The sequence below is a fragment of the Chiloscyllium plagiosum genome, chromosome 17 (genome assembly GCF_004010195.1).
Source record: "Chiloscyllium plagiosum isolate BGI_BamShark_2017 chromosome 17, ASM401019v2, whole genome shotgun sequence".
NCBI lineage: Eukaryota > Metazoa > Chordata > Chondrichthyes > Orectolobiformes > Hemiscylliidae > Chiloscyllium > Chiloscyllium plagiosum.
This window is the reverse complement of record NC_057726.1, coordinates 65,330,207-65,351,639: the sequence shown is the minus strand read 5'-3', so window position 1 is coordinate 65,351,639 and position 21,433 is coordinate 65,330,207. Positions and strand designations below refer to the sequence as shown.

General features: G+C 43.7%; 1 protein-coding gene across 3 annotated transcripts in view; it reads right to left on the bottom strand.

The window, feature by feature from the left end:
• Positions 1 to 4,175: 4,175 nt before the first annotated feature.
• The window catches only part of vac14 (vac14 homolog (S. cerevisiae)), a 330,067-nt gene continuing 312,809 nt past the window's right edge, over positions 4,176 to 21,433 (bottom strand). For 2 of the 3 annotated variants that reach the window (XM_043707329.1, XM_043707330.1), the window contains one exon: positions 4,177 to 9,225. In XM_043707329.1, the coding sequence (XP_043563264.1) occupies positions 9,042 to 9,225 (184 nt within the window). In that variant the 3' untranslated portion in view covers positions 4,177 to 9,041. Of the gene's footprint in view, positions 9,226 to 21,433 lie in introns of all 3 variants that reach the window. The other variant, XM_043707332.1, reaches the window with a different exon arrangement.

Here is a 21,433-nt window from a genome sequence, read left to right as displayed (position 1 = left end):
TTCCCTCACAATAAATGTAGTGGGTTTTCTGACACAGATAAGGGATACAAACCCCATCATTTCTGTTATAATTTGGTGTTGCGCTGGGGAGATGCCTCTTCACTCATACTGCCCAGGCTACTCTGCACACAAACTCATTTGCTCTGGATTAGCTCAAAGTTCGTCAACTCCACTCCATCTTCCTTCAGGAACATATCGACATGGGCCATTTCTTAACCTGCTGCTCCAGGGTTGTCTTCTTTTGCAACTTATAAGACAAAGAGAGTAGGGGACAACAGACCTCTCGTTGCATCAAGTGCGTGTTGTATTGACCATTTATACAACTATCTGCACCGTGTGTTCCTTCCCAATCACCCGACAGGGAATTCCACGAGACTGCACACAACCATCAGGCAGCATCCGTTATTCCCTTTCCAAACAGGGCCTTGAAGACACTATGTGTTGATCTGGTCTCACAGACGAGTGCTCCTGCATTCTATCTGCACATACATTTCCACATGGGACAGACGGTGAATGGACTGTTCTACAGCAACATGGCCAGACTGAGAGCCAAAGAGAGTGAGAGTGACAGACAGCGCGAGTAAGAAAGTGTATGAACATGAGCAAGAGACTGAGAACGAGAGCGCAAGTGAGCACGAATGAGTGATAGTTTGCGAGAGAATGAAAGTGAGAGTGTGTGAGTGAGTGTGCAAGGGGGTGAGAATGTGAGTGAGACAGAATGTGAGTGAGGGAGAGAATATATGAGTGAGAGAGAGCGTGCAAGTGAGAGACAGAGAGAATGCGGGTGAGAGAGAGGAGAGAGAGAATGCAAGTGAGTGACAGAGTCAGTGCAAATGGAAGAGAGAGAATGTGAATGAGAGGGGAGAGAATGTGGGAGAATGAGCGAGCACGAGTGAACGGGAGCGCGAGTGAGAGATTGAGAGTGAAAGAGTGAGAGAGAATGCGAATGTGAGAGAGTGAGAGAGGAGAGAGAGAGTGAGAGAGGAGAGAAAGAGTGAGCGAGAATGCAAGTGAAAGAACGTGCAAGTGAGAGGGGGAAAGAATGCAAGAGAGAATATGCGAATGAAAGACAGTGCAAGAGAGTGAATGAGTGAGGATCAAGAGAGAGCGTGAGAGTTCAAGTGACACAAAGTGAAACAAAGTGCATGTGTGAGAATGAGAGTGAAAGTGTGACTGTGAGAGCGAGCATGTACAGAGATAGCATGTCTGTTAGAACATGTGGAGACAGGGGGTGGAGGAATAGGAGAGTGGGTCAGGGGGCCAAGTTCAAAAACCAAATCAATGTGTCAGAGAAACCAGGCAGGTTGCTGAACATTCCTGAGGAATTCATACAAACCAGGAGCCTAATAAACATTTTGATCAGGCTAAGTAATAATTGAGTTGAATGATAATGTTGATTAAAATGAGCTGTCTGCTGTTGGTAAGGTCCTTCTCCCTCTGTCCCTTGATTGAGGAAGCTGCTGCTTTAGACAGCCTGGAGTTGGGATGTGTTGTCATTCGCTACTTCCACGGAGTCTAGGGTACTTTCTCCATTGCCCACCTTCTTTCCAGGTTTTGGTGGTGTTGACTTTCCTGTAATTTCTCAGTCGCTGAGCAACAAGTGCTGTGGTCCACGTGAGCAACCTCTTGGAGTAAGCTCGGCGAGAGCCCATTCCCTTCCCCCTCAGCCACTTCCTCATTTGCCCCAAGGCTGGCACCTCTTGCCTCAGATAGAGGCTCAAGGCAGAGTACTAGCATTTGGCGCTTGCCACTGCACTCTCGGTACACCTGGCTGTGTCACTGAGATTGACATGACTCAAATGAGAGAGGATTCAGAGACCTCACCAGTGCTCACGGTCTTTGGGGACCCGAGAGGGGACATTCATGTTAGTAAACAGGACTCAAAAACAGAAACAATGGAACAGGAAAGTGAGACCCTGTGTGTTGGAGACAGATTGCATGTGGCATCACATCACGCAGGCAGTGGTTATGCAAGGTACTGCTTTGTTGTATCAACCATTTAAGATGAAACTTAACTTTTTATTTGAAGCATCATTTGCCCGGTAATTAATGCTTAATTTAAATTGGTTCTAATTCATGTTAAAATGACAAGCAGCAAAACTTGTCAGTAAATTATATATTTAATGAATGACCAGTAAAGGTGATTATTTTGGTGATATTAAAACTGAGTAAGGACTGTAGATTTGCTTCAGTGAAATGAGCCAGATGGGCTTCTTACAACCATCTCAGTTTCATGGTCACCATTGCAGAGACTAGCTACTTAAGATCAAGAGCAATTCAATTAATTGAATTTAAATTCTTCCAGTTTGCCATGGTGGGATTTGAGCCCATGTCTCTTGAATCATTACTCCAGGTCTCGACATTAATAGGTGGTTATGTAACCACTACACTCATGAGTCCATTAAACATCAGTTGCCATTAATTGGTCAAATTTTCAGTTCACCACAACACTTTTAATACTGACAGCCCATCGGGTACACAGACTGATGATAACCTTCAAACGTAACTTCCCTTTCAAGTTCATTCCTGGGCTTTTGATTGTTGATCAGGCCAGCAATTGTTGCTCATCCCTAAATGCCTTTAAAATGAGCAGCCACTTCAGAAGGGGAATTAAAAGTCTACCCCATTACTGTGGATCTGGAGTCACAGTTGTCATGGTTACCATCACTGACGAGTACCTTCATATTTCAGATTTATGAATTGAATGTAAATTCTACCAGTTGCTGTGGTGGGCTTTTGATTCCATGTCCCAGGGACATTACAGTAGTTCTATATTACTAGCGTAGTGTCACTGCCCCTACAACGTGAAAAATGCATCACTTCTGAAGGTGGCAAACAGTAGGATTTCATTCAAGTTACAAATACCACTGGTTCCTGACTGAACCAATCTCTTGTTCTGGTAAAGTCAGGTACCATTCCAATCCATGAGCAGTACTACGTCTGTTGATATAACAAATATATTCTAGGTCAAAGAGCAAGAGATATCTTAGTTGTGCTTACATACTAACATACCAGGACTGGCACAGTGTCCAAGGCAACACACCAACCACCATGTTAAACCAGCAAGGTAGTCTGCTGAGAGGAGTAAAGTAAAATACTTTCCTAAAAGACAAAACCAAACCAAACAATCAGGAATCAAACTAACAGGTTTTGCCGTGTATATATCTTCTAAAATAACTTTTGAAAATATGAAAAAATTGACAGAAAGACGATTAATGTTTATTTAATCACAAATTTCAGATAATAACCCAAAGGAGACCATCATGGGGGCTAATTTTACTGCAAAGAAAATATTCAGACACGTCAAACAGGGAACAAAACTCAAATCAGGTCAGGTCTGTTAAAACACTACTCAGGTTCCTTCTGAATTTACTCGAGGCTTGTTTCTAGGATTAGTTGAGCTCTGGTTGCCAGGATTGATTTCCAGATTACCAAAGAGTTGTTTGTAGATACCACTGTTGAGAATTGCTTCTCCTCGGGTTAAACTTCCATTTCAAGGCACCCCCATTTTGTCTCCAGAACTGGCTGAGAATTTGTGCCCTCCATTCTCCTGCAACTTGTTCAAATGAAGAGAGCTTAAGTCCCAAACTAGAAACATTGCTGTTGTCGGACAAACTGCATGACAGAATCTTGGAGTCACGGATAAACTTACAAAGAAAACACCTGAGTTAACACAAAGCTTCTTTAAATATGAGCAGCTGTTGTTGTAAGCAGAGTTAGAGAAATGTTTCTTTTACACATCTATGTACAACAAGTTTATTTAAATACCAAATTGAAAGGACAAGACTCTTTGTAAACAGAATTAATAATATTCATTCAGATCTTTCATTCTTTAAAATCTGAGGACATGATTGGTGTCTGGAGGGAAGAGCCAAATAGATTAACACAAATATATAATTTATCTTAAACATAACCGAGGCAAGTGATTTGTTGCAGCCACAAAACTGGGGTGACACTGACCAGTTGTGGCACTGGGCAGTCATTCATGCAGCAGTTGATAGCCATGCCAGTCTATGCCATTATTGCTGTTCACTTAATCCCAAACTGGCATCTTGACTGGCTACTTTTTAAGTATAGTGCCGCTATGGGTTGCAAATTTCCAGGATGCTGTTCCCTCACAAACCACCTGCCTTGCAGTTAAGTGAATCCCCATGAAAGGAGGATCACGATGATTGTGGTACATCGACACCTTACACAACTCAATTGGTTCTGCAGTACGTTCACCCCACTCCAGGGCAAAACACACACACACACACACACAGATTGTTACACAAATCCACATCTCAGTAGGGGAATGGTATAATCCTGTTGATAATGAGACAATGAATTTTGCCAATGGAATGTTCACCAGGAAGGAAGGAACTGAAAGGAAAATATAAATAAAAGATATTGCCTGTGGCTGCATTTATCCATCTGTTCTTTGCTGTTATCAGTGAGTGTCAAAGCTAATGAACAATGAATACAGTTAACTGTGTCTCCCACTCTACTGAAGCAATGTGCTGACAACCCATGATGTCCTTGTATTCCCTCACCTCCACATACACAACACTACAGATTATAACTAGGGTCTTGTTCCAGTGGACACTGGCTATTCACAGCCAGCCCAACCTTGGTCCTTGTTCAGTGCTCAGGTGCTTGGATGTAACACATTGCTCACTAGGAAGTAGCAATGAACTTGGAGCACCAACTTGTCCCTCCGTTACATGAGCTGGATCGGAGTGCTTCCTACTTGGTGTGGTTCAGTACCAAAGGAGGGGGGCGTACTTACCTGTGAATGGACCTAAACAGATTGCTGTTCTCCCCTGCTCTCGATTGCAACAGCAATGATTTGAACTTGGGCAGTGCACAAGCTGTGGGGGCTGTAGCACATTCTGCAAAGAAAAAATCATTATTTAGTGACTCTAACCTCAGATATCAGTATCTGGATGGGGGCGTTCTGCCCAGAGTGAATCAGCACTGATTGGAAATCTGGGCAGGGGTTGCCTGAAATGCACTATGCTGTCAGGCAACGTCCAAATTCTCACTGGACATTTCATGTACTCGGGAGGACACTTCATCCCACCCAAATGAAGGAAAAAAAACAAACAAAACAGTGAGTCTGATTGTCAAACCAGGCCAAGTGGCTGGAGGAGGATTTCACTTGAGGTAAATAAAAATGAGCATTCCCATAGCCGACCTCCTTGACACCACCTCGGTACTTTATCAAAAGATACCCCCCGGCGGTTTTCAAATGTATCATTTTCGGTGCAGCGTGGAGTGTCCACCCTCAGAACAAAGATTCCTGCAGGACTGCTGCTATTCAAAGAGGGGCTACCAGAAATAACTAGGAGATGGCCTCCCAGCAGTCGGCGTGCCAGTTCAGAGCTCCTACATGCAAAGACAAGCTCAGAGATTTCGCTGATCAAACTCTTCAAGCTCAGGGAGGGTGGGGCAAGATACTTGAAGACACAATTGACCCAAGGGAGTGTCCATGACATCCAGGGAGGGGAGCGAGAGTCCAATTGCACATTTTCTACAGGCGCTGACAGCAGTTGGCACATACACTGCTGGACTGGGACACGACTGCTTAGTTGGGGGAGGTTGGGTGAGATGATGAAAGATACACCAAAGGTCGAGCTCAACCACAAAAAGTGCTCCAACAACATACTGCAGGCAGCCTCTTTATTTCTTTACCCGTACATTGTAGTGAACAGTCAACGAGCAACCACCCTCCAAACTCCCTCAACCCCAGGCAGCTGCAGCACACCTGTGCGGCTAAGTCACTGCTCAGGCCTGGAATCCAGAAAACCAGAATAAGATAATAAAAGTCAGCCAGAGAAGGTCAAGGAATAAACCGCTCTGCACAACGCACCTGGGAGACTCAACATCATTACACAGAATGCTCACCTCTGAACAGTGAAAGTTACACCTAACACAGGTTATCAATCATTCTGTGTATAGACAAGGTGTTAATGGCCTAAAGCCATCCAAATGTCCCAGGAAAAGGTCCAATAAAATTGAAAGCGAAGTTTAATAAAATTATATAGAACATGTTGCACATTATGAGAAGTTACGTGTCAGAGGGAATTTGTGCAATATTCACATTCGAGATGTGAAAAACACCCATTGTATATACATTTGCATTTCTAGTCCAAAGCTGGAATGTGTTGGGCATTGCATCGCAGTGTGATCAGCAGTGGCCTGCCACTGTATAATTGGGGACTACAGATCTGGGAGGATGGAGGTCCGCAGGTGGAGTACTGATTGCTACAGGTCTGTCCACAGCGATGGGAATGGTGAGATTTGAGATAAATAGAGTATCATACTTAACACTGAGATGCACAGAGTACAACTTTTCAATCGAGATATTGAATTAAACCACTGATGTGTTTCCTCTCATAATTCTGATGTCCTTGTGCTGGACAAACAGAGCAACCTTAGACGATCTATTATATGTAGGCAGCATGCTAATTTAAAATCAAATTCAAATACATTATCATAGATATAAAAAGTTAATCCCAATGTGCTTCCCTTCCCCTCTGAAAAGGGCCATTGAAGGAAGGAGAGGCGGAATGCTGTTCCAATTAATTGTAGTGAGTGCTGTTTATCTTTTAAAAAGTGAGTGGTGTCATTATTCAGTGTTTAAACATATATTTAGAAAACTGGGAAGAATTGTGGGAGATTTCAGGGACTGGAGATTTCAGGATCTGAGGGGATACTGACTGCATTGACCAATAGGCCATTAATCCATGTTACAGCCGATCAGGAGCTTAAAGTCACAGCCAAATCAGGAAAGAATCTAATCTTGTTGAGTTTATACACGTTGTACGAGGATGGTGGAGGTCAATTTTATTTATTTCACTGGAGAATATTAAATGGGTTTAAATATTTTTCCGTCTTGGGACTGATCAATTATTAAGTGGGTCTGAAATCTGGAGAGAGCTGAGCTCAGAAAGAGTGACAGCAGCAACTGGTCTATAAAACTGCAAAGAATCAGCCTTATGTTTGAAACTTATTTTTAAAATTTTGAATATTTCTAATTAAACAGCAAATGCTTGAAGGAGCAGTTGATACTGTGACTCCTTCCACAGGTCAGGCTAGGGAGAAAGCTTCTCTACTTCCCAACGTGAGGAGGTTGTGCTATTTTAAAATTGAACAAGGCTGAATATAGTGAAACCGCTATTTGCAATCAGAATGGAACTATTTGGGCAATTCCTCTGTCTATGAAACATGCCTGATGTACTTATTACAACACAATCTGTGCTGTACATCTCTCCTCCACACTCCACATATTCCATTGTTTGCTGTTGCTCATTAGTATACAAACTCTGCTCCAGTTCTGTTCACCAGTTCAGACTGTTTACTGTAGTTCAAATAAATTAGAAAAAAGTCTTGCTCTATTCTCAAGCTTACAGGCTGACCAAATATCAATATTTGCTGCTTTTACAAAATGGACTTTGAATATTTCTGAAGATTCCATTGCTATAAATAGGCAGTAACGACAGGTCAAAGGAGGGACAGGGAAAAATGAGAGGCCAGTGAAACCGAGAGTACAATCACAAAGCCCAAAGATCAGCAGCAGGGCTGTCATGATTTATCTCAGTGCAAAATTTTCAATCCACAGCATCTCCCCTATCTCTCACCTGATAGTTTAAAACAACAAGCTTGACATCCAAATTGCTTTCAGAAATCTTCTGTATAAACAGAATGTGACAACCATCAAAGTGTGACAGACAGGTCAGCAATGTTCAGGTTGGGAGCTTTAGTGGTGAGGCAGATGGATAACCCACCTCTGAGCTCTGTGCTCAGAAAAGTTGCTCTGTCTTCATTTCATTGCTTTCTGAAGTGAACTCAGTTGATTCTCAGGATTACCCGATAAGGTCATTCAAATTATGGTACAACTGTCTCTCTCACTAGTCACATTGGAATGTTCCAAAGCAGCAATTAGTGCACCTGATTTTATAGTCATTTTTACCAAATTCTTCAATTATAAAATCCATGGTTTATTTCAATTCAATTCAAGATCAGCCATGATCAGAGAATTCCTTTCACCTCTCTGTTTCATAAGATGTGCCTGATTTAAATTCTATTGACTGCCGTTTGCCTTGCCACTTGCTCTGTAAGTGTGCCAGTGCTCAGCAGGGTGTGGGATGTTTAGTGTTGCTCATTACCAGCATCATCACCAGTGACAAACAAAACTAGGTTAGGTATCTGACTGTAAAATGTAGATAAAGCTCACTGTACTGGTCATAACAACATGTGGCAGCTTCAGTTTGAGAAGAGGCCCCTATTGAAGTAGTGACATATCTTCCCACTGTCCACACCAGTCACAACAGCTTTGAAAACCAGTGGACATGAGATCAGTACAAATCAACTCCTGTTGATAATGCTCCAGCCTGTGCTTATTGAGTGCTGAATGGTAGTGCAATTAAAGAAGGAACAAACAGTCTACTTACACTGACCAAGTTCACTTAACAATATTGTAAATTCTGGCTGCTGGAGAAATTTTCAAATTGGTGCTGGCCGGGATAATTTCTGTTCCTGTGAAAGGAAGAATGGCTTTAGAATAGAATTTGATCACCACTGTGGAGGAGGTCTACCTGTGGAAAGTCATGCATGGGGTGGGGATACAAGCACAAATTAAAATATTCTCTGAACTGAAGAACTATGATACGTGGCTTGCCAGCTGAGTATAAGCAGTGATAGTGCAAAAACCTGAACATTTTGGGTCAGTGAAGGGGAACGAGAGAGAGCAATGATCAGTGCAAAGAGTTAACCCATGTCGGAGCATTACAAAACAGTGGTCAGTGCAAATGGAGGGGGGGGGGGGGCCCATTGGGGAACAGTGATCACTACTCCACTTTGAGGTTCTCACAGACCTATAAACTCTACACAATTAACACAGGAACATTGCCCAGCTCACGTACTGTGAGTATTAGTGGTGGCAAAGAACTTTGCATTACAAAGGCAGTGGGACAGCCCAACAAAAAGGGCTTCACGGTTCAGTCAGTCTTACAGCTGGCAGTTCGACAGTCGAGCATTGTCCTTTGGCTGGAGGCCCATCATACAGAAGAATTTGCCTCTGTGTCACGGGGGTGCTTCCTGTCCAGCTGGTCAGTGCGGCCTGCTCGCTGGTGTCGGATTTCCAGGTGCTTGTTCTGTACCTTCTCAAAGTGCTGCAGCAGATCGCTGTAGTTGATTTCCAAAGGGACCTGCCTGTTGGGGGCTGTGGACTTCTCACTGGGCCTAAAAATCAAAACAATTTCAGTCAAAGAGGAGGAGGAGGAGATCAAATGGACACTACTGCTAATCCTGGAACACACCACCCAACAGTTTAATGAGAGCATCTCCCACCAGATGGACTGCAGTGATTTATCAGCACCCAATGGTAGAACAATAACTGCCGATCTTATCAGTGACACTCATGAACTCCAAATGAATTAAAATAAACAATTTTCTGGCAAAAGCAGGGGCCTATGGGGAAAGGTTTGGACACGGAGTGAGATGTAGATAGCTTAATGTTCAGTTCAGTTCAGGCAACTTCAACAAGCAGCTCAGAGAGTGTTTGAAGAAACTCAGCACCTTAACTCAAAAGGAATTTGAGAATGTAGTTTGGACAGGGATTAACTGGGAGGTGTGGTAGACTAAAAAGGGAATGCAGGGATATGACCCCATAGCTAATGTCAGCTGCACCAACTCCTAATATAGTAGAGTGTCAAAGAGGACATGGACATGAATGGGGCCTCTTGGCTAAACGTGTCTGTCCTCGCATTTCAAGTTGGAGTTACAAATATTATTTCCCTTCCTTTCCTGTGCTGTATTTTTATGAACTTCTTTTCACCTAACCAATTTCTTTTCTAATATGATCTGTGTCCCACTATCTATGTGTGGGTAAACTTTTCATGCACGAATAACCTGGGAGAGAGTGGGGACTGCAGATGCTGGAGATCAGAGTTGAGAGTGTGATGCTGGAAAAGCACAGCAGGTCAGGCAGCATCCGAGGGAACAGGAGAATTGTCAAAGTGCCTGAAACATCTCCTGCTCCTCGGACTTTGCCTGACCTGCTGTGCTTTTTCAGCACCACACTCTCGACTCATTACTCCTGAACATGGTGGCTTTAAACTCACAACTTCAACAGCCTTAGAGGACGCCTTTCTCGCTGCTTCTAGAGTTTTATTTTAAGCAACTCAGGAATGCTCCCCCATCCCTGCACTGAGTTTTCAAAACTGTGACTCACAGCATCGTTGTGCTATGGACCTCTTTTCTGAATGATCAGCTTTGTCTCTTTCTCTAGGTTTCAATTCTCAAGTTAAAAAACACCTTAGCAATTATTTCCCCAAGGGCTTATAAAAACATTTTTTAAAAATTTTTCTGTATTTTTGAACGTGGACTGAAATGGGATTCGGGCTGTTTTAAAAACTAAGGATTGTGGAAGGGATTACTTTTTAAAAGTTACCAAACTTATTGTGAGCAAGGTTTATGCTAATCTTTGTTCAGCCAGTAAGGGGGGGGGGGGGCTGAATGTGAATGGCTGGCACCAGGGGTGGGTGTATAAAGTAGGTGAATGATTTGTGGAATTGTGACCACCTGTGGCTGACAAAGGACATGTTCCTTCCAACAGCTTCGTGATTGGCTCCAGGTAGCTCAGCAGCTTGTGGGTGTGAATGATATTTCCAGAAGCCTTTGGACTTCCAGGAGGGAGGTCCTGAGTTCCCCTGCAGTAGAAAATACCTGAAGCTTTAAGAAATCAAATGTATTTGCCTTGATAGTTGCTGTAAGCTGCTGCTTTTCACCATTAAGTCAGAGGCTTTATAATTTCTGAACAAGTGACCCTGTGTCTCCTGTAAGAAGAGAAATGTAGCTGGGAGAGGAAGATTGAAGAACAGTAAGTCCTGGCTAGTCAAAGGACCATTTTAGCAAATCCTATGGACAGGCATAATTGAGGACTGTGATCAGATGGGCCATTGCGCTGAGGAATGGCAGGTAGAGTTTAATTCAAATAAATTTGAGGTGTTGCATTTTGGTAATGTAAATCAGGGCAGGACTTATACACTTAATGGTAGGGTCCTGGGGAGTGTTGCTGAACAAAGGGACTTTGTGGTGCAAGTTCATAGTTTCTTTAAGATGGAGTAAGGGGTAGACAGGGCAGTAATGACTATGTTTGGTATGCTTGCCTTTATTGGACAGTGCATCGAGTATAGGAGTTGGTATGTTATGTTGCGGCTGTACAGACATTGATTAGGCCACATGTGGAATACTGGATTCAATTCTGCTCTCCCTGCTATCGGAAAGATGTTGTTAAACTTAAAAGGGTGCAGAAAAGATTTACAAGGATGTTGCTGGGGTCAGAGGGTTTGACTTGTAGGGAAAGGCTGAATAGGCTTGAGCTATTTTCCCTGGAGTATCAACTGCTGAGGGGTGACCTTATAGAATTTTATAAATTCATGAGAGACACAGAAAAGATAAGGTCCTTTCCCCAGGGCAGGGGAGTCCAAACTAGATGGCATTGATTTAAGGTGAGAGGGGAAAGATATAAAAGAGACCGAAGGGACAATTTTTACACACACAGGGTGGTGTGTGAATGAGCTCCCACAGGAAGCGGTAGAGGCTGGTACAATTACAATATTTAAAAGGCATCTGGGTGGATAATGAATAGGAAGGATTTAAGAGGGATATGGGCCAAATGGGACTAGATTAATTTAGGATACCTGGTTGGCATGGATGATTTGGACCGAAGGGTCTGTTTCCCTGTTGTACATCTCCATGACTCTATCTGCCTTCCCAGTCTTTTTCTCAGACATCCATAACACCAATTTTTTTTTCCCATTTGCCTGTGTCTGTCTATATGTGTTTGTAGGAGGGGAGTTTATAAAGAGGTTGGAGTTTTACCCAGTAGAATTCTATATTGATAGCTTGTAGTTATTATCCGGTGTTATCCTATTTAGTTGCAATTAATAGTTCTTGTTAACTACAGAAATCTGATCTCTGCTTTCCATCAACCTGGGTCTAAAAGGATAAGTAAATTCAGAGATTTTTCCTATTTTTGCTCAAATCTATAACTTTTATGATGATTCCGAAACTAGTGGGGCTTGATTTCCACTGGTGCACTACCCTGATGGTACTTGCTAATTGTTTAGCTTAATCCACATAACTTGCAGGAATGCAGTCACACACCCACTGTTCAAAATGATCTTTTGACCTTTTAAAAAAGACAAAGCAGACCTTCACCGGACCGGAACTAAAATGCACTTTGGAATCAACTTTTCTGAACAATAAAAACATATTATGAGTCTTCACCACAACGCCAACTCAGCAACCAGTGTCATTATTTACTCATTTAGAATATTGGAAGTCTCTTGAATCCTTTCCCAATTTCCTCTATGGTGCTGAAAACAAATCTCCAAAGTTCTGCAGCTCCTGTCTTCATAATCACCACTTCATATCAGTGAACAAATATACCAATCAGCAAAAGCTGCGCTCTAGGTTAGCAGGACCCAAGAAAGGAAAACAAATTTAAACACTTGGTTTGCTTTCCTTTATTAGTTAGAGTATTGAGTACAGGGGTTGGGAGGTCATGTTTCGGCTGTACAAGACATTGGTTAGGCCACTTTTGGAATAGTGCATGCAATTCTGGTCTCCATCCTATCAGAAGGATGCTGTGAAACTTGAAAGGGTTCAGAAAAGATTTACAAGGATGTTGCCGGGGTTGGAGGATTTGAGCTATAGGGAGAGGCTGCACAGGCTGGGGCTGTTTTCCCTGGAGCGTCGGAGGCTGAGGGGTGACCTTATACAGGTGTATAAAATCATGAGGGGCATAGATAGGGTAGATAGACAAAATCTCTTCCCTGGAGTGGGGGAGTCAAGAATTAGAGGGCATAGTTCTAGGGTGAGAGGGGAAAGATATAAAAGAGACCTGAGGGGCAACGTTTTCACTCAGAGGGTGGTACATGTATGCAATAAGCTGCCAGAGGAAGTGGTGGAGGCTAGTATGATTGCAACATTTAAAAGGCATCTGGATGGGTATATGAATAGGAAGGGTTTGGAGGGATATGGGCTGGGTGCTGGCTGGTGGGATTGATTGGGTTGGGATATCTGGTCGGCATGGATGAGATGGATCGAAGGGTCTGTTTCCGTGCTGTACACCTCTATGACTTGTGTTTACTTCCATAGAAATACAATTGAAACATAGGGATTATATGTTGAACCTGTATTGAACATTGGACAGACCACTTTAGAGAACAGTGTGGACTTGTAGTGGTCACACTATATAGAGACACAGGAAAGGATGCAGAAGATGACAAAGATGTTTCCAGAAATGCATGGGCACTGATACCAAGAAAGGATTGACACACTGGCTCTCTATGCTTTGGAAATATAAGTTGACAGGTGACCCAATATAGGGATGTATTGCGTTTTGATAGAATGGATACAGCGATAATGTTTCTTCTTGTGGGGAAGAGCATGTCTACCTGCCATGAATGTAAGAGAGTCGCTAAGAAATCCAACTGGAATTCAGAAGAAACCTTTTCACCTAAAAGGTGGTGGCGAGAACATGGAACTTGTTGCCACAGGGAGTGGTTGAAGCAATAATAAATAGATGCATTTTAGAGAAAGCAAGGTAAGTGTTTGAGTGAGGAACAATGACAGGGTTACAATGGTAGGTTTAGATTAGAAAAGATGGCAGATAGTTTCAGTGGAGTGGCATGTACCTTTCTTTGCAACTTATCTAATGTAACCCTAAGACTCTTGGGGTAAACCAGTGTTTACTTCCCTCCTGGCTAAAAAAAAACGCCATTCATCTCGACTTTATATTTTGTTTACTTAGCTTTGTTTTAATCTCCCTGCTGCCACAGGCCCTTCAATCCCACAGCTGTGAAACAATTCTGTTGTACAGTACTTCATCAAATGCCTTTTGAAATTCTAAATTCAAAATAGTAACTGCAATACCCTCTTCAACAGTTTGTTACTTCAACCAAGTTAGTGAAAGTCAATTTGCTCCTAACAATCCCTCGCTGACTTCCATTATTAGCTCACGTTTATCTAAACGTTGGTTAAAATGGTCACAAGGAAACTGTAGAGACAACGACAAATGTTGGATTGACAAGCCTGTGATTGCTGGGAATATCCAACTCTCCTTTTGTGAACACGGGTTTCCTGTAAACGAGAGTTGTTCAGATGGTTGATTAGACCAGTGCAGTTGGGCAGTCTGTGAGGGAACATTCTAGTAGTCAGCGCAGTTAATGTCACACTAAACAACAGAGTGTGAACGTTGTCAGAAGCAAATGTTATACAATTGGCAGTGGCCGCCATCTCATTGTGAATAGAAAATATCCAATCATTCAGTCAGTCAATGAATGAATGTTCATAGAATCCCTGTAGCGTGGAAGCAGACCATTCGGGCCATCGAGTCCACACCGACCCTCCGAACAGCACCCCACCCACACCCACCTCTGGAATGCTGCGTTCTCCAATTGCTAACCCACCCAGCCTATGTATCCCTGGACACTACGGGGCATGTCCAATCCACTTAACTTGCATATCTTTAGATTGTGGATGGAAACCGGAGCATCCTGGAGGAAACCCACACTGACACGGGGAGAATGGGAGAACTTCACACAGACAGTTGCCAAGGGTGGAATCGAACCCAGGTCCCTGGAGCTGTGAGGCAACAGTGCTAACCACTGAGTCACTGTGCCACCTGATATTAAAATGGAATAGACAGAGGGGGGAAAAACCCAGAGTTATGGGTCAGGAACACCAATCAAATTAGTGGCAAGCAAATACAAGAGAAATTATTTCAATAAACTTCTTCTGTTTGGAATAACTGGTCATCAGGGGTGTAGACACAGAAATAGATATGGTGGGAATATTACAGCATTACAGCAGGCAATAACCTTTTGACATGCACAAAGTGTATTTACTGTCAAAAAAATGCCTCAAAATACTGAACTACAGTGATATCAATTAAAACATTTCTGACACTGGGGCACAGGAGGAGATAGCAGGACAAGTGCCCAGAAGCTGAGTTAAAGAGATGGGTTTCAAGAAGCTACATGAAGGAGGAAAGAGAGGCAGAAAGAGTCCAGGAACACCTTCATCGTGAAGTGATGAAAATGGCACTGTGCATTTTCACCTCCCCACCCCCTCTCTCTCTCAACCCCTCTCTCTCTCAAGGGGGGGTAGGCATAGGACAGATGTTAGGGGTAGGTTCTTTACTCAGCGAGTCGTGAGTTCATGGAATGCCCTGCCAGTAGCAGTGGTGGACTCTCCCTCATTCTGGGCATTTAAGCGGGCATTGAATAGGCATATGGAGGATAGTGGGCTAGTGTAGGTTAGGTGGGCTTGGATCGGCGCAACATCGAGGGCCGAAGGGCCTGTACTGCGCTGTATTCTTCTATGTTCTACGTTCTATTTGGATTGATATTTCCTGAACTCTCAGAGCCAGAGGTTAGCCAGGGATGATCCTACAGAGGGACCTGAAAGCAAGGGGGTGAGTGTTCTCCCTTGTTCTCGACTTGTGATGCCGCTACACCAATAGCAAAATTAACCATGTAATTTCACACTGCACTTGGGGATGGGATGGGATGGGAAACAGACTAAAGTACTAATTGAATGGCACCTGCAAGTGGCGATCAGATAAGGAAAGGGTCAAGCCCAATGTTCTGTACAAGTAGAAGAAAAGACTTACATTTCTATAGCATTTTTTACAATTTCAAGAATGCTCTAAGGTGCTTTACAGATAATTTGGTAAGTCAGAAGTGTAGTGACTGCTGACAGGGAACATGGCAGCCATTTTGCCCACCCAGAGGTAGCTCCCACAAATAGAAATGTGATAATAATCAGCCAATCTTTTTTTTTGGGAGTTTTACCGGAGGATAGATATTGGTCAGGGCCATGGTATCTTTCACGTGAGAGGATGGAAAGATCCTTGGTTAATGTCTCATCTGAACATCTGACAGTGCAGCAGCCCCTCACAACTGCACTGAAGTGTCAGCCCAGATTTTGTGCATTTGCCTCAGAAACTGAGCCAGGCAGGGCAGGAGCACCTTCCAAAAGGACATCGGAAGTGCTCAGATTCTGTTTGTTAGCAGGCTGCATCCTGGGAAATGTCAAGTTCCACTCAGTCCGGTTGCTGCCACGCAGGCAATCCCTGCTGTTCTGTCGGCTGTTAACCTGCGACCCACACACTGAAGTCAACTACCTCGAGTGGATCCAGAACACGAATCGATGTCAGTGCTATGAGTGACCTCAGGCACAACTGCTATCAATCAGCAGCCTGATTGCTCCCCAGGGCTCACTCAGTGACTTTACACAAATATTGTCGGTGCCTTTACATTCCCTTCTCAAGTTGGAGTTGTTTAACACAATGAGAACCATTCTGCGTCGGGCAAAAGAAACAGCCTTGGACAAAATCGGGAGAGAAAGGTTGGCGATGAGTGGAGGGAGAAGTGATTCAGGCATAAATGATTGGAGTTTCTGTGACAGAGGGCAAAAACTCAGGCCTGTCTCTCCTCTCCACAGCTAGCCTGCTGGCCCATGTCCAATTGCCCTATGAGCTGGTGCATAATGTTGGCTGATAGGTAAAAGGCATAGACTGAATACAAAAGAGGGGCAGGGTGTGACAGATACTGTGAAGAGAAACCAGAAGGTACAGTACTTAAAATAAATGGTAAAGCCAGCTGCATGCCAGGTTCAGTGATTTAATGAGCTGAATTCCCCACTGGATGTACAACTTTAAATAATTTGCAACAGAAAATGTTTCATCGTCCCACTTCCTTTCAAATTTCCTCCTGTGGAGGCCTTAGCTTGTCTGGATTTTGTTGTTTATTCACTCATGGGACACAAGCAGGACTGGCTGGCCCTTGATGCGGTGGTGCTGAGCTGCTGCAGTCCATGTACTGTACACAGATCCATAATGCACTAAGGGAGGGATTTTGACTCAGCGACAGTGAAGGAACAGCGATGGTGAGTGGCTTGGAGAGGAAACTGCAGGGTTCCCATGTATCTGCTGCCCCTGTTCTTTTAGATGGAAATCATCATGGGGTCAGAAGGTGCTGTCTAAATATCTTTGGTGAATTTCTGCAGTGCATCTTGTGGACAGTACACAATGCTGCTGCTGCTACTGAGTATCAGTGGTGAAGGGAGTGAATGCAGTGCCAATCAAGTGGGCTGTTTTGTCCTGGATGGTGTCAAGCTTCTTGAGTGTTTTTGGAGATGCACCCATTCAGGCAAGAGGGGAGTATTCCATCACACTTCTGACTTGTGCCTTGTAGACTGTGGACAGACCTTGGGGAGTCAGGTGGTGAGTTATGGTTCCCTGATACTGCAATTGATGCAAGCAGACAAATTTCACTTGTCAATGACTTGTCAACTGGATGCTTGACTATGTAGGGCGTCACTAATCTTGAATTCATCTGGCCAGCCGCAGTGGTTCACTAGTATATAGTGACATTCCTGATGAAGAGCTGATACCCAAAATGTCTATTCTCCTGCTCCTCGGCTGCTGCCTGACCTGCTATGCTTTTCCAGCGCCACACTTTCCGACTCTGATCTCCAGCATCTGCAGTCCTCACTTTCTCCCCGTCTCTTGCTCCCACAAGCCCAGGGATACTGTTGTCATTGAAGTCACCTGATGCTGCACTGACTGAGATGAATAACAGATCAATGTCCCTGGTGTGATCTTTGCTTCACAGTAGGAGCCTCACTGCAGCAGATCATTAAGGAGGGACCAACAAAAAAGTGCAAACCACCTCCGAGCCAGTGTCTTATGACATGCTTTGAGGTAGTCGCATGTGATTGGGACTCTCTGAATCTGCTCCCCTTGAAAGCAGACTTTGTAGGATGCAAATGAAGTTCATTTTGGATTTCAGGGACAGGACTGGGCACAGGGTCATGTGAAAGTTCTGGCTGAATTAGATTTTACACCACATGAAGTAACAGGCGACTTCACAAAGGAAAATACTTGAGAGAGTGAAAACTTGCAGTTGCAGTAATGTGACACTGGTTGGTGCTCCTGTTCCTGTGGCATTCACCCAATCCTAGTTTGTGCAACTGTGCACTGCCATCACCGTTACATACCGAACATGGGGCAGTGCCCCTCTCTGCTCTGGTACTGGCTGCAAGGCGAGCAGTGGATGTACATGTTGCCAACAGCAGAGAATCCTTCTGCTGCTCTACAGGACTTTGCTCTCAGTCAGTATCATTTACTGGGCAGCACAGGGAAATTGGTCCCATACTGGATCATGGTCTCTCCTTGCTGGAACCCAGGGCAACGGCTGTCGATAGTCCAGGACGGAAAGATTTGTCTTGTGGAGACTGAGACACGATTGGTGGCTGCTGTTCATGAGCTGAGGCTTCTGGGATTACATCCAGAGATGGCAACCATCACTTGGATGATTGATCCTGGTTTGAGCAGTCACTGCCCTTCTGTTGGATGTCTCTCTACAAACAAAGCCACAATCACTCAAAAATGACAAGATATCACTGCCCAACTGCAGAAGCCATGAGTCAAGAAGATCCCTTTACCACCTCATCTACACTGCAATGAAAACAAAGTGGTGTAAATGATCAGCAGGTCTGGCTCAACAAGAGAATGACTTAATATACTGACTATGACTCTTTATTAGATTGCTGTTTGCTGCTGATTCCTCAGCCTCTGACATGAAAGGAGCTGTTTAAAATCAAAGGCTCATGCTGAATATTAGTTGCTCATAATCAGGAACATTTTCAAAGGGTGTTTCAATGTTATATGCATATAACTATATTCCAAATTTTACAATCTCAGGGAAAAAGCAAAACTCAAAAGGGTAACATGACAGACCATAGCTTATAGCAAATGCAAAAATTCTTCAAAATTTCTTGTTGCAATCCCTGAATATTTTTGAAGTGATTTAACGGTGGCATAGTGGTTAGCACTGCTGCCTCTCAGCGCCTGAGACCTGGGTTCAATTCCCGCCTCAGGCGACTGACTGTGTGGAGTTTGCACATTCTCCCCGTGTCTGCGTGGGTTTCCAAAAAAAAACTTCTATAAACTGAATTTAAGGAGGTGCATAAGACGTTTTCATGTTTTAAGGCTTTTACTGTAACCAACCAAACTAAAGTTAGCATCAACTAAACATTAGCTATTACTATCAACATCCTAGACATTACTGATGAACAGAAACTGAACTGGATTAGCCATATAGATGCTGTGGCTAAAATAGCAAGTCAGAGGCTAGGAATCACAGAGATGGGCGGCACGGTGGCCCAGTGGTTAGCACTGCTGCCTCACAGCGCCTGTAGACCCGGGTTCAATTCCCGACTCAGGCGACTGACTGTGTGGAGTTTGCACGTTCTCCCCGTGTCTGCGTGGGTTTCCTCCGGGTGCTCCGGTTTCCTCCCACAGTCCAAAGATGTGTGGGTCAGGTGAATTGGCCATGCTAAATTGCCCGTAGTGTTAGGTTAAAGGGGTAAAGGTAGGGGTATGGGTGGGTTGCGCTTCGGCGGGTCGGTGTGGACTTGTTGGGCCGAAGGGCCTGTTTCCACACTGTAAGTAATCTAATCTAATCTAAGATCATAGAATCTCTACATTTCAGAAACAGGCCATTCGGCCCAACAAGTCCTTACTGACCCTCCAAAGAGTAACCCATCCAGACCATTTCCCTACCACTCTACATTTACCACATTCCTGGACACTATGGACAATTTAGCATGGCCAATCCACCCTAAACTACACATTTGGATTGTGGGAGGAAACTGGAATACCTAGAGGAAACCCATGCAGACATGGGGAGAACGTACAAACTCCGCATAGACAGTTGGAATCGAACCCGGGTCCCTGGTGTTGTGAGGCATCAGTGCTAACCACTGTGCCATCCCACAGAATCCTGTAGTCGATAACTCATTGCCTGACTCCCCAACTCACCTCCACCATCTACAAGGCACAAGTTAGGACTTTGAGTGTGATGGTGTACTTCCTACTTGTCTGGATGAGTGCTGCTCCAAAAACATTCAGGAAGCTTGACACCATCCAGGATAAAGCCTCTTGACTGGCACCATATCCTCAAACATTATCACAGATTCATAGTAGCAGCAGTATATACTATCTACAAGGTGCATTGTAGAAATTCTCAATGGCACTTTAGCATCTTCCAAATGCATGGTTACTTCCATCTAGAAGGATGAGAGCAGCAGATACACGAGAACAGCACCAACTGCACATTCCCCTTCAAGCCACTCATCATCGTGACTTGAAAATATATCACTATTCCTTCACTGTTGCTGGGCCCATTTTGGCAATATAGCACGGCCAATACACCTAACCTGCACATCTTTGGACTGTGGGAAGAAACCAGAGCAGTGGAAACCTACGCAGACATGAAAGGAATGTGCAATCTCCACAGAGACAGTTGCCTGAGGGTGGAATCGAACCCGGGTCCCTGGAGCTGAGAGGCAGGAGTGCTAGCCACTGAGCCACTGTGTTGGTCCAAATGAATGTGTTGCTTTTTAAAGAAAAAAATACATTCGGCAAAATTCCTAGCTGAGGAAAGAGAAATGTTGTGTTATTTCAGAATGTCCAAATGTGCTGGGCTGCTAATGTGGTCTTTTTTTTGTTGTGTTGTAGGAAAGGAGAGATGGTGACACAGTGGTAATATCAATGACCTATAATGTATAATCGAGATGTGCAGAAATGCAGTAATTCTCTACTGAAATAAATTGTTTAGATGGAATAAACAATGATCCATGTAACACCCTTACAAAGGGCTCACATAAATAAACAGAGAGTGAACTGCTGCACAGTGCTCCTGATGTTATGCAGTAAAACATTACTCACTCAGAGACTTAGCCTCCCTCACATCGGCTTCACTGAAACGGAGGACCTTGAACTGTACCCTTCTTACTGCAATCCATTCGTGACACAGCGAATCCTAATATTATCAGGTTGTTTACTCCAGCAGATTATCACAGATCCTCTCACCTTAGTGCCAGTCCTTGGAGTAATTATTAAATTATATTGCACCTTTCCCAACTTCAGGCATTCACAGAAACACAGAAAATAGGACTGGGCCATTCAACCCTTTGTTCTACAAAGCAATATGATCATGGCTCATCAAAATTATTAATATCAATTGTGAATAGCTGGGGTCCAAGCACCAAACCCACTAATCACTGACTGCCACTCAGAGAAAAGCCCATTTAAGCCAATTCTTTGTTTCCTGTCTGCCCACCAGTTCTCTATCCACGTCAGTCCACTAACCCAATCCCATGCTCCTTAATGCTAATCTCTTATGGGGCCTTATTGAAAGCCTTCGGAACGGCCAAGTAAACCACGTCAACTGTCTTCCCTAACCAACTCTACTAGTTATGTCCTCAATCAATTACAGTAGATTAGTCAAGCACGTAAATCCATGCTAACTCTGTACAGAACTGGTATTGTTTTTCAAGTACTCTGTTATTAATTTTTTTATAAGTGATT